General features: G+C 40.5%; 1 protein-coding gene and 1 long non-coding RNA gene across 6 annotated transcripts in view; one reads left to right on the forward strand and one right to left on the reverse strand.

Annotated features, from left to right (window-relative positions):
- Positions 1-964: 964 nt before the first annotated feature.
- On the reverse strand, positions 965-4,337 carry LOC130457031 (uncharacterized). Of its 2 annotated transcripts, none has more exons than XR_008915982.1 (2): positions 3,676-4,337; positions 965-1,862 (listed from the first exon to the last, which is right to left on the reverse strand). It is a non-coding gene; the product is annotated as an uncharacterized LOC130457031 (long non-coding RNA). The 2 variants fall into 2 exon arrangements; XR_008915981.1 differs by lacking the exon at positions 3,676-4,337 and adding an exon at positions 2,256-2,406.
- The window catches only part of ANKRD13C (ankyrin repeat domain 13C), a 74,644-nt gene continuing 60,746 nt past the window's right edge, over positions 2,703-16,600 (forward strand). For all 4 annotated transcript variants that reach the window (XM_003340094.4, XM_056814934.1, XM_056814933.1 and 1 more), the window contains exon 1: positions 2,703-3,508. In XM_003340094.4, the coding sequence (XP_003340142.2) occupies positions 3,109-3,508 (400 nt within the window). In that variant the 5' untranslated portion in view covers positions 2,703-3,108. The remainder of the gene's footprint in view (positions 3,509-16,600) is intronic.

Raw genomic sequence — 16,600 nt, forward strand, 5'->3', positions numbered from 1 at the left:
TGTTCTAGACCTCAACACTGTGCAGTATCATTCTGGGAAAGCCATCAACAGGCCATCCTGTGGCCTTTTCTTCTTGGCCCATTCCTTTGCTATGCCAGGTCTAGACTCCTACAAGTCTAACCCTACTGGTGAGCTCTTCCTGGAGCCTCCATTCTATAGAGGGGCCCAGGATGGTAAACCTTCTTTCCTCTCCTTGGTACCCCCATTTTGTGTAATTGTCATAAATTCAAGATGAAAACATTTTTTTCTTGTTTGAGAGAAATTTGAGCAAAAGAAGCTCGTTAACTCCCCAAATCAAGAAAATGAACCATTTGCAGAAGGTGCCATGGGAAGCCTGCCGAGGCCATATATTGCATCAGGAGATCCAGAGTAAACTTTGGGATGTAGTGAATTGAACTGAAGGGGGCTGAACACATTTATTTTGATTATAAACTTTTATGCCAAAGGGGACTGCCCCCTAATTGACTTTTTGTCAATGTGCCTACCAATCACTGGTTTTGTTCTCCTTTTCTTTTATTTCTATCATATCTCCAATTGTTGTAATTTCCCATTAGTGCAATATTGTATGCACCTTTTGTAAGAGATGTAAGCTGGTTATTTGTAATAATTCATTGGGGAGACTAGGCATGTAGATCTAGGAGATTTCAACATGCTGTCTCCCAACAGAATCACAGGGAGGGATTGTGATGAAACCACTCCCTAAATGTGTCCTACTCTGCTCCCCATTTTTATGTGCATATGGAACAGGATGTAGGGGCATGGAGGATTAAAAGATGTGGGGCAGTCACTCTCTCTCTCAGTTGGTGCTCTAGGGTTTGGGTGGGCTAAGCAGATTGGCGGGCTTGAGATTTTGGTTTAGGCATTTTTCTGGATAGGTGAGATTTTTCTGTCCCCTTCCTTCATTTCTCTTTTTCATATATTTCCATTTTTATTAAAATTACATTGTTAAGAGCTACTAAAGGGCTCCTGATTTGAGAGTAAATTTTTAATGGCAACCACAATATTTTATTAATATTACATTTAATAATTTCACTTTTCATTTATTACAATTCCCTTTCCATTTCCTTCTTTTAGATCATAAGTACCTTGAAGGTAGGGAATGTCTTTTTGATTACATGCATCAACATTTACCAGCATGACAGTCACACAGTAAACACTTAATTGAATTTGTTCAAAGCTGAGATTTTTATCTTTCCCTGGAAGCTTGCTTTTTCTTCTGTCTTCACTATTTCTGCCAATAGTACCATCATTCATAGCCTCCCACATTTTAAATTTCTATCTTCTTCTGGATTCTTTTCATAATAATCAATGGCAAAGTGCTGCTGATTCCACCACTGTCATTTCTCTTGTATCTACCCACTCCATAGCTTGAAGGTCACCACTCTTATTTTCCCTTTTATTTCTTCATTATTGTCTGCATGGAATAAGGCAAGTCTTCTAACTGGTCCTTCTTTTATCCTTTGCCCCATAGCATCTGCCATTCCTGATGCTTCCAGACTAACCTTCTTCATGCATCATTCTGGGAAGATTGGGTCTCTGCTCAAAAATCATCAGATTCCTTATTACTTATTAAATAAACTCCAATTTCATTGTGTAGTCAATAGATTAATTAAGCAATTTACTAGGTGCCAGTCCCTGTGCTAAGGACTAGAGATACAAAGAAAGTAAAAAGTTCCTGTCCTGAAGGAACTCCTATCCTAACACTTTCCAGCTATTCATTCATTCAATCAATTAAAAAGCACTTATTAGTTACCTACAGTGTGCTTGGCAAGACAAAGATCAAACCCCCAGTTCCAACGTGAAACAATCCCCAATTCCACAGATTTGATTGCAGAGGAACATGGGCGCAGGTACACAGAGTCCTGACAAAATAAAGACAAGAAACTTGGTGGGGGAAGATCATCCAGCAGCACTTAGGAGATGGTATTCACTGGGCTCTGGAAGAAAGTGGGGGTTCTTCTGGCAGAGGGGAAGAGACAGAACATGCCCAATGCACAATAACCTGACACTTCTGGGCCCTTCTCAGTCTGGAACCAGCCTTCCCTCTAATGATCGCTGTAGCCAACTTTAGAGCATTGGGGACAGGATGGGGGAGAGGTGGGGGGAGGGAAGGACACCACTTATGGGGAGCAGGCTGGCAGGGAGACAGTTGTAAATTTATTTAAAATAAAATCCCACTCTCTTTCTTAGAATAGTGTATGGGTTCCAAGACAGAAGAGCAGTAAGGGTGAGGCAGTGGGGATTAGGAGACTTACTCAGGGTCACACAGCTAGGAGGTATCTGGGATCAATTTTGAACCCAGGTCCTCCCATTTCCAGGCCGAGTAGTTCTGGTCGACCCCCGCCCCCCAATCCTTTATCAACTGAGTTCCTGATGAATGATCATAGGAGGCTGGGTTCCTCCGTGATTTCAGCATCGTTGCTGGCTGGCCACGTGTCAAACCTCAGAGGCGTGACATCACTCTTAGTATACCCGGGAGGCCAAAGCCTCGCGCCCGCCGACACGTGACGTCACTTCCTGCGGTGACATCACACACCTTGCCGACCGTCGGCCCGAGATGTAACACAGGCTGGGGGGTGGGGAGGGCCCCGTGGCGATCCCCGAGTCTCCACTTCGCTCCAGGCCTCAGGTGCTCCGCTCCCGGCCGGCTCGCGAGAGGTCCTTCCGGGGTACGGCGCGCTTGGCACGTGGTCCAGGCCCGCCGCAAGAGAGAGTGCCTTAAAGGGCGAGCGAAGACCGAGGTCGGGAGGGCATGGGGCGAGGCCGGGTAGGCGCGAGGCCGCGTTCTTCTCGCGGTGTTTCCTGACCGGACCGGGCGGCTCCCGCTCCCCTCCCCGTCTCCGCTGAGCTCTCGCGAGAGCAGCGGACAGGGCAAGATGGCCGTGGCCTGCCGCCGCCTGTGAGCCGAAGGGTCAGAGCGAGGCTCGAGCTCCCCCCAGCGAGTCCGAGACGGGAGGTGGCGGTGGCGGGCAATGCGGGCGGGCCCGACCCGGGTCCGCCGACGGAGTAGATGCTACGCGCCGCGGCCGCCCCACCTGCTCTGAGCGCCCCCCGCACTCCCCGGAGCCCGGGCCCGAGGCGGCGGCGGCGGCGGCGCAGGCGGCGGCCATGACCGGTGAGAAGATCCGCTCCCTGCGGAGGGACCCGAAGCCCAGCGGCAAGGAGGACAGCGACCTACTGGAGCCGGGTGACGACGAGGCGGCTGCCGCCCCCGGGCCCTTCACGGCAGCGCGTGGAGCTGGACCAGGCGGCGGCCGGCCGGGTTCCCGCGGGAGCAGCCATCCTCTGCCTGTGCCCTCGCAGCCACTGCTGCCGTCGCTGAGCACCCCCGGCAGCCATAGCAGCTTCAGCAGCTACGCCTCGGCCTCCAGCATCGCGGGAGGCGCAGCCGCTGACCCTCGGCTGATCCCTGCGCTCTACCCCGTGCACGAATGCGTTTTCAAGGGCGACGTGAAGAGGCTCTCGTCCTTGATCCGGACCCACCAGATCGCTCAGAAGGACCTTCACGGTGAGCCCTGAGGCGCCCCTTTCCCCCCCATACCCGGTTTGTTTGCCCTCCGGGACCCAGTGCCTTCTTTACTCCCAGAGTTTGCTTTGGCCACTGTCTGCGACCCCCCTCCCTTCCCCAATCCCCCGGGCTTCTCCCGCGTCTGCTAGTTCTTGAGCCTTAGTTACCTTCGGGGCCGGGACGTGAATGGGAACCTTCGGGGCCGCGTCCGTTTGCGTGTGGGGGAGCGGGGAACTAGGAAACTGTAGCGGGTCGGAACAGGCAAGACTGGGGCCCGTGGCAGCCCCGTGCCCTAGGGAACTTGGGGTCTTACCTGACCGATTGTGTGTGGGGATGATGGCCCAGATGTGCATTGAAGGTGTGGCGTGCCTCTGTTGGCCAATAATACTGGCCTCCACTCCTGGGGGGAAGCTTCGAAGCTTGGGAGCCTCTCTGGCTCGAATGGTGTTGGTACCAGCGGACTGTGTGGGCCTCTCTTCGCTGCGGACCTACTGTCATCTCATTAAGATGCTGAAGGAGTCTTAAACTGCTTTAGCACTGAATGATCTACTTTAACGGGAAACACGGAAGAACGCACATTGATGAGGGGCTCCATGGACTGCTAGTGGTGTGCGCTTTCCTCAGCGATGCCCCTTTGAGATGGTATTGATAACCATTTTTACGACCGAGGAAACTGCCTTTCCAGACACCTCAGATCCTAGTCCAGGGCAGAGCCCCTTTCAGTTGGGATCTCCTTCCGCAGGGCCAAGCTGCCTTTCTCCTATTTCGGAACAGATTTGCTATCCAGCCAAGGAAAGGTGAAGGACTCCTTTCCAGAAGACCCTCATTTTCAAACTGTTGCACTTGTTTTACTGAATTTGTGCCTGTCACTTCTCATAAATTAGATCACAAACAAAGATATTGCTTGAAATGACACCTTGTTTTTCTTCTTGTAAACTATTTTATTGCCTCGTTTCTTCATTTTGATACCAGCTTAGTGTTGAGAGTTAGTAATGGCGATTATGTAATCACCACCTAACTCTGAAGGAGATAATTAATAGGGGAGGTGGAATGTTTGTAATTAAGTTTGTAATTAAGAACTTTTTCAGTTCTTGTAGGTGACCAGCATTATATTGAACCTTTATTTCTTCTGGAATGCTCTGAACCCTTGTTTTCTGAAACCCCAAATTTACTCTTGACCCAGACTGAACAATAAACCATCCAGCACCCATTGAGCACCCTCTAGAAGACTTGGTACACTTTTTGTCTTCTTGGATATTCTCATTGCATCTAGGCTTCTCACAGGTATTCTAGGCTCTGGCTACATCCTCTTTCTCAAGCCTCTAGGTAACCAGTCAGTTGTACTATTTCCATCCCAACTTGTTTAGTTTGGTGGAAATTCCCATCCTTAGTGTCTTTCTCAAGGCAGTGTTTCCAGAGAGTGGCTCTGGGTGGTGAGTGGTGGCCAGTGAGCAGTGTCTCCCTTGTCTTGGTTAAAGACATGTTCTATTATAACTATTACGTCTGGAAGTTCTGTGTTTTTCCAGGTTGACATATTTGGAGATTGCAGAGAAATTCAAAGTTTACCTTGCCAGAGCCACACCAGCTAAAGTGTTCCCAGATGTGTAGAGCCCACAGGACCCCACTGAGTTCCAGTTTGGACTCAGCTTGGCAGGTTGGCTGGGTTAGTGAACTCTCATTGAAAAACTCTCAGGTGTTTGGGAAACTAAACCACTCTTAATCAAGAGTTTGTTGAACTATGGCTAATCATGGTTTTTATTATTAATGAGATGGCAGTAGGTCCGCAGCGAAGAGAGGCCCACACAGTCCGCTGGTACCAACACCATTCGAGCCAGAGAGGCTCCCAAGCTTCGAAGCTTCCCCCCAGGAGTGGAGGCCAGTATTATTGGCCAACAGAGGCACGCCACACCTTCAATGCACATCTGGGCCATCATCCCCACACACATATAGCTAATTATTCCGGTTCTAGGAAGGTCCCCAAAGGGGTTTGCTGCCAAGTATATGTCCTCAAATTATGGACCCAGGTATATGTAGTGTTTTGATAATTTGCAAAAGTTAACTAAATATGACCACCCCCTTCCCCCAAATGGTGGGATTCAGTTCCACCTGGATTTGCAACCTTTGCACTCATAAGCATGTGTGTTTGATTGTGTGTGTGAATGATTGAATGATGCAAAGTAGCTGAGTGTATTTTCCCCAACCTTACCCTAGGGCTGTGTTGGTGAACCTATATGACACATGTGCCAGAGGAGGCACTCAGAGTCCTCTCTGTTGCCATGCTTGCTGCCACCCCAGCACAAAGTTTATTACTAGAAAGCCAGAGGGACCTTGGGACAGGGCTGCTTTTTCTGGGCTCAATTACCCATCCTTCTAAAAGGTTTGCCATTACTGCCCTAGGGGAAGTAAGAGAAGGGATGGTGGGCTACAGGTGAGAGATGCAAACAGCAGCAGTATGAAAGAAGCTGTCTGTATGGTTGGCTGAAGCTTTGAATGCAAGTTGAGTTGGACTGTTGGAATTTAAGAGATGAAACCCCAACATGCTCTATATCAGTTTGGGTGCCTGCTTTGAACCAATTAAAATGGAGGAAAGTTCTTATGGCATGAAATGTTATAATTTTAAGATTTTTTGTGATGATGGTTATAAAAATTTTTTTGTTTAACCTTATAGAAGCTTGAGAACTGAAACTCTGAGTTTTGCCTATATGGTATTTCTAAGGTATTTTTTAGATGGACTAATTATTATTGATTGTCCAACAACTGAGGATATAGAACTTGTGATCTGGGTATTGGAATCTTCATCAGGAGCCAAAGGAAAGGCAGGATTCATGACTTTGTTTTAGTGTTTTCCTTATATTGTGATGAGTGCTGTTGATTTTTTAAAAAATGATACTAGTAATGAGATGCATTTTTATCCTAAGGATTAACTCTTATTGAAGGTTATGATTTCAAAATATTTAAGCTATTACTTATTCTGATTAGACAATATATAGGGCTTTTTTGATTAACAAGTTCTCATTCTGGAGTGTAAAAAGGTTAATTTGGGTTTGTTTAACTATAGTCCCTATTGGTTATTGCAAAGGGGCAAAAAAAATTTGGGAAAATACTTTGATTAGTGGCAAAAGGCAGTAAGTGTCTTATTTTCCACTTAGAAGCAGCTTCCGCCCAAGACCAAAAGAGATATTTGGGGTTTAGCTGGTGTAGATGCAAACTTTTCTTGGAGCCTGTAAGGGGGAAATAGTGTTTTTTTTTTTAAATTAAAAAAAAAAAAAAGGTTTGACTAGATTATTTAAAATATAGAGTCACCAGGAATTTGATGAAATTCCAAAAAGATTTATTTACAATTGTAATTTTGAGGGGCTCTCACTCCTTAGATGGAGAAATAAGGATTGAAGGCAGTGAGGAAAGGGTTGATGAAAATGGCTTCCCTCACTACTCCCTCCTGGAGTCCCTGAATTACTTGAGGGAGACAAAATGGAGATCTCCCCTTGGTAAAGGATTGCCCCTGGATGGCTGTGCCAGCCCTCAAGGGTGTCAGGGAAGTCTTCTCTACAAGGAGAGGAATTTGGAACCTCAATCTGGATATGTGCTGCTTTGGGGTGCTCACAAGCCTCCCCCTAATGTCTTCTTGAAAACTGGCAACAAGCTGGAGTCTGCCAATGGGCTTACTCTCTAGTTGTAAATAAACGAGATTGAATTTGCCATCTGACTGCTTATTTGATTTAATTGTTGCAAAAGGGAAAGGTTAGAGGGGTTGTAGGTCACCCTAAATCTCTTTCTAAATAAATCTAATTACTGAAGTACAGGGTTTTTTCATAGCCAGGGAAGAGTTAGAATAAGGAAGAGCGCACTGCTCACCAATTTGAGTCCAGTATCTCAATAGTTCATGGAACTTCAGAGAAATTAAGTTTTCTTGACAGGAACCAGCGATGTTAAGATTTCTGTCAGTGACAGAAGTCTACACAGGTGTCTTGAAAATGGTCCAGAGAAACAGCACCTCCTACTCCCTTCTGTATCTCAGCCCCCAAGACCCCTTCAGGAGAATTTCCCAGAAGTCCTTGTTCAGTTTCCAACTGCCATTTTTTCCTCATACAATTGTAGAGCTCTCAACATTTCCACTTCCCCTAACAGTTCTTTTGCCCTACTCCCCATCATTACAATATCCTGGTTTTGATTTTTGTGAATCTTTTGCTAAAAGTTCACACTGCTTGTGCACTGTCCTTTTCCTATTCTTATCCTATGTTCTATCCCACCTGAATAATAAATTCCTATCTTATTATCTTACTCTATCTAGGATTCTATCTACCTATGCTAAGAGAGGTATATAGGAAAGTTTTGGGTTAGGAAAGGATAATACAAATTGCATTACAGTGTTGCAATAGGTGAACAATTTTTGTAACAGCAAACAGGTTTTTCTCAAATCCAAAGAGTAAATTCAATGTAACAATACAGAAGCTTTCTTATTAATTATTCATGATCTTATGCTAAGCTATATACTTTTCTATTTTAAATTTTAACCTACTTATGTTTGCAAAATAATGTTATGCTATTATTTTGTTTTGTTATCTATCTTATTTTTGTTAGCAGCACTATTCAAAATATAACAATATACTTTAGTCTTATTCTTATGCTGTCCCTAAGCTGTCTAGCTAAAAAACATAACTTTTTTCCTAGTCCCTATCTGTTTCTTTCCCTATGCTATTATTTTAATGTGGTTAGTTGCTACACTATTCTATAGGTTAGAATTTTAACAAGTTTTATTTAATTTTATGTACATATTTATATAAGATACATTTTTACAAGGTGTTTTTAGTCTTGTGTAGAGATGTTAGCCCTACAAGGAAATGAAGCATGTCCTTGTCACTTTAAAAACCTCTATAGACTTAGGAAGTATATACATTAATACAATATATACATATAAACATTTTGCACATATACAATCTTAAGACACTTTTTATTTACACAAGGTCCATGTCTAGAGACCAGTTTTTATGTTGTGTCATGTCTAATGTGTCCTGTTGCATGCACATACTTACCCTTTTTGTTGCAAGGTGCCTTTGTCTAACTAGTTGCCTGTAGGATCTCCTCTTTTTTTTTTTTTTAATTTCATTTAGTCAATTTAGAACATTATTCCTTGGTTACAATAATCATATTCTTTCCCTCCCTCCCCTCCATTCACCTCTTGTAGACAACGCGCATTTTTACATGTGCCCTTGATCAGAACCTATTTCCATGTTGTTGATGTTTGCACTAGGATGTTCATTTAGAGTCAATATCCCCAGTCATATCCCCATTGACCATATGATCAAGCAGTTTTTCTTCTGAGTTTCTGCTCCCACAGTTCTTCCTCTGAATGTGGATAGTGTTCTTTCTTGTAGATCCCTCTGGGTTGTTCAGGATCACTGCATTGCCACTAATGGAGAAGTCCATTACATTCGATTGTACCACAGTGTATCAGTCTCTGTGTACAATATTTTCCTGGTTCTGCTCCTTTTGCTCTCCATCACTTCCTGGAGGTTGTTCCAGTTTCCATGGAATTCTTCCACTTTATTATTCCTTTGAGCACAATAGTATTCCATCACCAACATATACCACAATGTGTTTAGCCATTCCCCAATTGAAAGGCATCCCCTCATTTTTGAAATTTTTGCCACCACAAAGTGCAGCTATGAATATTCTTGTACAAGTCTTTTTCCTTATGATCTCTTTGGGATACAAACCCAGCAGTGCTATGGCTGGATCAAATGGCAGATAGTCTTTTAGTGCTCTTTGGGCATAGTTCCAAATTGTCCTACAGAATGGTTGGATCAATTCACAACTCCACCAGTAGTGCATTAATGTCCCAATTTTGCCACTTTCCCTCCAGCATTCGTTACTTTCCTTTGCTGTCCTGTTGGCCAATCTGCTAGGTGTGAGGTGATACCTCAGAGTTGTTTTGATTTGCATCTCTCTGATTATAAGAGATTTAGAATACTTTTTCATGTGCTTATTAATAGTTTTGATTTCTTTATCTGAAAATTGCTTGTTCATGTCCCTTGCCCATTTATCAATTGTAGAATGACTTAATTCTTTTTTACAATTGATTTAGCTCTTTATAAATTTGAGTAATTAGACCTTTGTCAGAGGTTTTTGTCATGATTTTTCCCCCCCAATTTATTGCTTCCCTTCTAATTTTGGTTGCATTGGTTTTGTTGGTACAAAACCTTTTTAATTTAATACAATCAAAATTATTTATTTTACATTTTGTGATTTTTTTTCTAACTCTTGCTTGGTCTTAAAATCTTTCCTTTCCCAAAGATCTGACGTGTACTATTCTGTGCTCACCCAATTTACTTATAGTTTCCTTCTTTATATTCAAGTCATCCACCCATTCTGAGTTTATCTTGGTGTAGTGTGTGAGATATTGATCCAAACCTAATCTCTCCCATACTGTCTTCCAATTTTTCCCAGCAGTTTTTTTTTTTTATCAAATAGTGAATTTTTGTCCCCAAAGCTGGGATCTTTGGACTTATCATAGACAGTCTTGCTGAGGTCACTACCCCAAGTCTATTCCACTGATCCTCCTTTCTGTCTCTTAGCCAGTACCATATTGTTTTGATGACCACTGCTTTATAGTATAGTTTGAGATCTGGGACTGCATGACCATCTTCTTTCACTTTTTTTTCATGATTTCCCTGCATAGCCTTGATCTTTTGTTCTTCCAAATGAACTTTGTTATGGTTTTTTCTAATTCAGTAAAAAAGTTTTTTGCTAGTTAAATGGGTATGGAACTAAATAAGTAAATTAATTTGGGTAGGATTGTCATTTTTATTATGTTAGCTTGTCCTATCCTTGTGTTTAGATCTAGTTTTAATTGTGTGGGGAATGTTCTGTAGTCATGTTCATATAGTTCCTGTGTTTGTCTCAATAGATAGATTCCTAAGTATTTTATATTGTCTAGGATGATTTTAAAGGGAATTTCTCTTTCTAATTCTTGCTGCTGAGATGTGTTGGAAATATATAGAAATGCTGATGACTTATGTGGCTTTATTTTGTATCCTGAAACTTTGCTAAAGTTGTTGATTATTTCTACTAGCTTTTTAGTTGATTCTCTAGGATTCTTTAAGTAGACCATCATATCATCTGCAAAGAGTGATAGCTTGGTTTCCTTATTGCCAATTTTAATACCTTCAATTTCTTTTTCTTCTCTAATTGCTACTGCTAGTGTTTCTAGTACAATGTTAAATAATAGAGGTGATAATGGGCATCCTTGTTTCACTCCTGATCTTCTTGGGAAGGCTTCTAGTTTATCTCCATTGCAGATAGTGTTTGCTGATGGTTTTAGATATATATTGTTTATTTTTAGGAAAGGACCTTCTATTCCTATGCTTTCTAGTATTTTCAATAGGAATGAATGCTGTATTTTGTCAAAGGTTTTTTCTGCATCTATTGAGATAATCATGTGATTTTTGTCGGTTTGCTTGTTGTGGGCAATTATGTGGATGGTTTTCCTAATATTGAACCGTCCTTGCATTCCTGGTATAAATCTCACTTGGTAATAATGAATAACCCTCATGATGACTTGCTGGAGTATTTTTGCTAGTATCCTATTTAAGATTTGCCAATATTCTATGTTCATTAGGAAGATTGGTCTATAGTTTTCTTTCTCTGTTTTTGACCTGCCTGGCTTTGGAATCAGTACCATATTTGTGTCATAGAAGGAATCTGATAGAACATCATCTGCATATTCTGTCAAATAGTTTGTATAATATTAGGATTAGTTGTTCTTTGAATGTTTGATAGAATTCATTTGTGAATCCATCTGATCCTGGGGATTTTTTCTTAGGGAGTTCTTTGATGGCTTGTTCAATTTCTTTTTCTGATACAGGATTATTTAAGTATTCTATTTCTTCTTCTTTTAATCTAGGCAATTTATATTTTTGTAAATATTCATCCATATCACCTAGATTGTAATGTAATTGGGCATAATCATTTTTAATGATTGCCTTAATTTCCTCTTCATTAAAGGTGAGGTCTCCCTTTTCATCTTGGATACTGTCAATTTGGTTTTCTTTTTTTAATTAGATTGAGCAGTACTTTGTCTATTTTATTTGTTTTTTCAAAGTGCCAGCTTCTAGTCTTATTTATTAAATCAATAGTTCTTTGACTTTCAATTTTATTAATTTCTCCTTTGATTTTTAGGATCTCTAGTTTTCATCTGAAGATTTTAAATTTGTTCACTTTCTAGTTTTTTAATTTGCTTGCCCAATTCATTGATCTCTGCCCTCCCTAATTTGTTAATATATGAACTCTAAGGATATAAATTTCCCCTTGAGTACTGCTTTGGTTGCATCCCATAGATTTTGAAAGGATGTCTCATCATTGTCATTTTCTTCAATGAAATTGTTTCTATGATTTTTCTTTCACTAATTATGGAGAATCGTATTGTTTAATTTCCAGTTAATTTTTGATTTGTCTCTCCATGCACCCTTACTAATTATTATTTTCATTGCATTGTGTTTTGAGAAGGTTGCATTTATTTATTTATTTATTTATTTATTTGCCCTTTTGCTCCTGTTTGCAATATTTTCATGCCCTAGTAAGGTTCTCTTTTTTGAAGTTATGTAATGTTGTTTGCATTTTTATAGGGTGAGGTTAATTTGTGTTTTTTGTGTTTTATGCCGCACTAGTCTTACATATACAGTTTCCCTTTTGTCTTTTTCTTTGGACTGTCCTTTTTTGCAAGTTTTAAAGTTCTAATTGTCTATTTTTTTTGTTGTAAGTTGATTCATTTCTTCTTTGCTTCTATCTTTTATTCTTTTTCTGCATCTGTGGTAGTGGATTTTTGTCTACATGTTGACTGATGGGATCTTTCCTCTTGCACTGGAATTTAATATGAGTGTGATGTGATGTTTATTGGTTTTAGTTATTACAATTTTCAGTGGTCTCTTGTGTTTTCTTCATTAATTCTCTGGGTTTTGATTTGATTCTAAGTTTTGAGTAATCTGTGAGTGTTCCGATTGTTCTGTGTTTGTTTGGTTTTTGCAATTTTGTGTGGGAACAATGGAACCGTGAATCTTTGTTTGCAACTTTTACAGCCCACAGAGAAATGAACAGAACTTCATGTGGACCCAACCACTTTGGATCTGTTACAGATTTTCTGTTGAAGTTCTTCATATATACTATGTCTCCAGGTTTTTTATTGTGCAGCAAATAGTCTAGTGGAACTCTTTGTTGTAATATGCCCATTTCATATAATTCTTTGAGTCTGTTGAATAGCCTGAATATATTTATGGAGTTGGCAATCTCCTCCTAACATTGATACATATGCAGGTCTTTGTGTTCTCCCATTCCAGATTGCATGACCATATAACATCTCGAATGGAGATAGGTGTAAGTCTCCACTTGGCTTTGTCCTGAGATGTAACATTACTATTGGTGGAGTGTCTGTCCAGGATAGATGTGTTTCTGTATAGACTTTGCCAAAAAGTGTTTTTACATCTCTGCTGAATCTCTCAATCTGGCCTGTGCTTTCAGGATGGTATACAGTGTGATAATTTCCTTTTATCCCTAGGTTTTTATACACTTCTTGGAGTATATGATGTGTGAAGTACTTTTCCTTGTCCAAATATAAAGACTTGAGGCATCCCAACCTGGAAATGATCTTTTTCAAAAGGATTTTTATCATGCAAACTGCAGTGTTCTTCTTAGCTGGAAAAACTTCTGGTCATCTTGTCAAATGATCTATTATGACAAGACCATACTTAAACCCTTTGTCATTTGGCATGCCTATGTAATTAAGTTGTAAACTCTCAAAAGTAGTATACACCAATAGTCGACCTCCCAAACTCTTGATGTTAGAATTTCTGTCAGTGACAGAAATCATCCCCCAAAATGCCTTGAAAATGGCCAGAGAAACAGCTCCTCCTTCCCCTTCCTTCTGTGTCTCAGCCCCCAATACTCCCTCCTCAGGAGAATTTCCCAGAAGTTCTTGTTCAGTTTCCAACTACTGTTTTTGCCTCATGTAACTATAGAGCTCCCAACATTTCCATTACCCCTAATGGCTCTTTTGTCCCCCTATCATTACAATATCCAAATTTACAAAATATAGAAAGTATGAATTCAGTAAGGAATCAGAGAGAGGATAGGGTAAGATATCTAGCCTACACACTAAGTATTTTGCTCTGACTCCTGACTCAAAACCAGACAGGGGAGTTTAGTCCTTAGCCAGAGAGGGCTGCCCTTGTAGCTGAGGACCTGTGGATGCAGGGAGCCTCTCTCAAGAGGATAGGTCTTTCCTGAGACTAGTCTATTCAGAAAATCCCGGAAAGGCGTCAGCTCTTTCACTCACCACGTGTCAGTCCAAAGGGAGAGATTTAAGAACAGTCTCACCAAGTACAGAGTCTCAGGTCCAGTCAGCAGATTCTTCATCAGCCTCCAACTTGAACTCAGAACTCCAGAAGAAATTCAAGTTTGAAGTCCCACAGGAAGTTGTAACTCCCTTTTAAAGGCACTTTCTTTTTCCATCACTTCCTGTGCCTTCTTCCACTTTTACGTCTACCAATTACAGTTGAAGCTTTGCTTCAGGGGGCAGTCAGTTTGATTCTGATTTGTTACCCATTATTGCACACGTGGGTCACAGACCTCCCCCACTCAAGTGTGAATAGAGTGTTTACACTTTTGGTGATTAAATCTAAAAAATGGGCAGGGGAGTTAATTTAATCTTCACAACCAGAGGAGAGATTTAATTTAATCTTCACAAGCCCCAGGTAAGACTTAGGTGAAAAAGAGAACTTCTATTCGGGAGCCCTAATTATTCCATGTCCTAGTCATTTAATATAACTTGATTTTTGTTAATTTGGAGATTTACAACAACTTGTCTAGAGTACTTTTCTAAGTTTGTACATGTATTCAGTATCTATGTAGAATTGCAAAATGTAATTTTTTCTTATTTTGATGGTCAGAAGAATTTAGGGAAGAATAATGGACTCTGATAATTTTTATCATTATAGTTGTAACAAGGATAAGCTATATTTGACCCTAAACATGATTGGAAAGAACTGTCATTTGATATTAAACCGTATGGGAGTGTAAATAGCAGATATGCTATGGAACAAATTAGCCAATGATGCGAGCCGCCCAGTTGGGTATCTTTTGGCAACTGCAGGTATAGTTCTGTATCATGGGAAAACTGAGAAGGTGCTTGGCTGTCTCCCCTAGAACGAAACTTCAGTTTTATACTTGGCAGCTTTGATACATGGTTGTATATCATTACCAATTCTATCTGGCATTAACACTTCACGTTAGGGGAGCACTTTGTTATGTCCCTCTTTTCTCCTGTTATAGCAAGTTTTCTATAATCATGAAAGGTGATATCATGCTGAATAGGTTACTGCTGAAGCATACAGGAATTAAGGATGCAGGCATGTAGAATTTTTATATTCAAACAATTAAGCAGATGAATACCAAGTATGTCATCTACCTGTTACTCCTTATGATGTTTTTGAAAATATTTGGTCATATAATAATTGGAAATGTTGCAGTAGTTTGTGAGACGTCAGTATAGATCTATTTAGCCAAGTTTTAGTGAGGTTAATTTTAAGTAAATTTGCTATCAGTAAAAAAGAATGACCCATGATCTTGTTACCTCAAACAAATCCAATCACTTGGATGTGGTATTTAAATTTGGGATTCACACACACACACACACACACACATAAAGCATATCCTAAAAGTGCACAAGAGTTCAAGGGATCTGAAATCAATTTTTTTTTTAAACCCTTACTTTCCATCTTGGAATCAATACCGTGTATTGGTTCCAAGGCAGAAGAGTGATAAGGGCTAGGCAATGGGGGTTAAGTGAGTTGCCTAGGGTCACACAGTTGGGAAGTGTCTGAGACCAGATTGGAACCTAGGCCTGACTCTCAATCCACTGAGTTACCTAGCTGACCCCTCTGAAATCAGTTTTTAAAAGTAGTTAATGTAAGTGAAATTTCTAAGTCATTTGAGCATGGTTATGGTAGCTAATAAACAGGTAAAGTGACTTAAAGGATGTTGTTTTTAGATCCTCAACATCTTATTCTCCAGAAGGAGAAAATGAGAATGTTGAATTAGTATTCCATTCTTCACAAGGGTTAGTAAGAAGTTTGAACTTAAGAGAATTTTGAATTTAATTTTAAATTTGTTTCGAAACTGAAATTGTCATGAGTACTTTTAACATTTGAATCTGGCAATGGTGAACTAATATGTGCCTGAACAGACATTTTAAAGTATTGTTTTAGTTTTACAAGAGGATACTCAATTAGAATTATTTAGTATCAGCTATTATTTCTTCTTATTTCTTCCCACAAATGGTGATTGAGGCCATTCCCAGGATTACAAACCTTGATAAACTTGTGTTAGTGTTTTTTTTTTTGCTTTAATATTTATTTCAATAATTTAGAATGTATCTATTTTTAAAAATATTCTTTTACTATGCAACTACTATGGGTATTGTTAAACAAACTATTTTCTTAGCCAGCATGGCCTATATATCTCTTACTTGCTACAAGCGAAGATTTTAATAGAATGATAACAAGATGTTAAAAGCTAGCTAATGAGGTTACCTTTTAATATGGATCTAAGCAACAATATCAGATACTTTTAAGAACCATCAGAAAATTCCAACCTGTTCAGATGACTGAATGTCTGCATGATTTAGTTCTGTTTGTACCTATGAGCAAATATCTGAAGAGTTGATCAGTTTTCATTTGAGAAATTGGTTAAAGATTTCCCATGGGTTTTTTGGTAGCAATGAAACTGCGGGGTACCTGTCTATTGCAAAGGAGACTTCTACAAAAGAAGAAGAAATTCATTGAAGTATATCTTGGAACTGCTAAGACAGTTAGACTGTGGATAGACTGTGGGAAATGCCTTTTCTGTTGTAAGATTTTGCCAAAGCAAGTACCCGTCTTCTGGTTATCAACGTGGCTCTCTTGATGGGCAGTGCCCCTAGAAACCAGTTGTCTTGTCTCCCTTCCATCTTTGGTAACAGAGGGCCACTCTGAGGACCTCCTGGACACAGTGCTCTCATCCCTTGCTCTGGTTAGTGGCAGAAGGGGGAAATGTCATGTTGTT

The sequence above is a fragment of the Monodelphis domestica genome, chromosome 2 (assembly GCF_027887165.1).
Source record: "Monodelphis domestica isolate mMonDom1 chromosome 2, mMonDom1.pri, whole genome shotgun sequence".
In the NCBI taxonomy this organism is placed as follows: Eukaryota; Metazoa; Chordata; class Mammalia; order Didelphimorphia; family Didelphidae; genus Monodelphis; species Monodelphis domestica.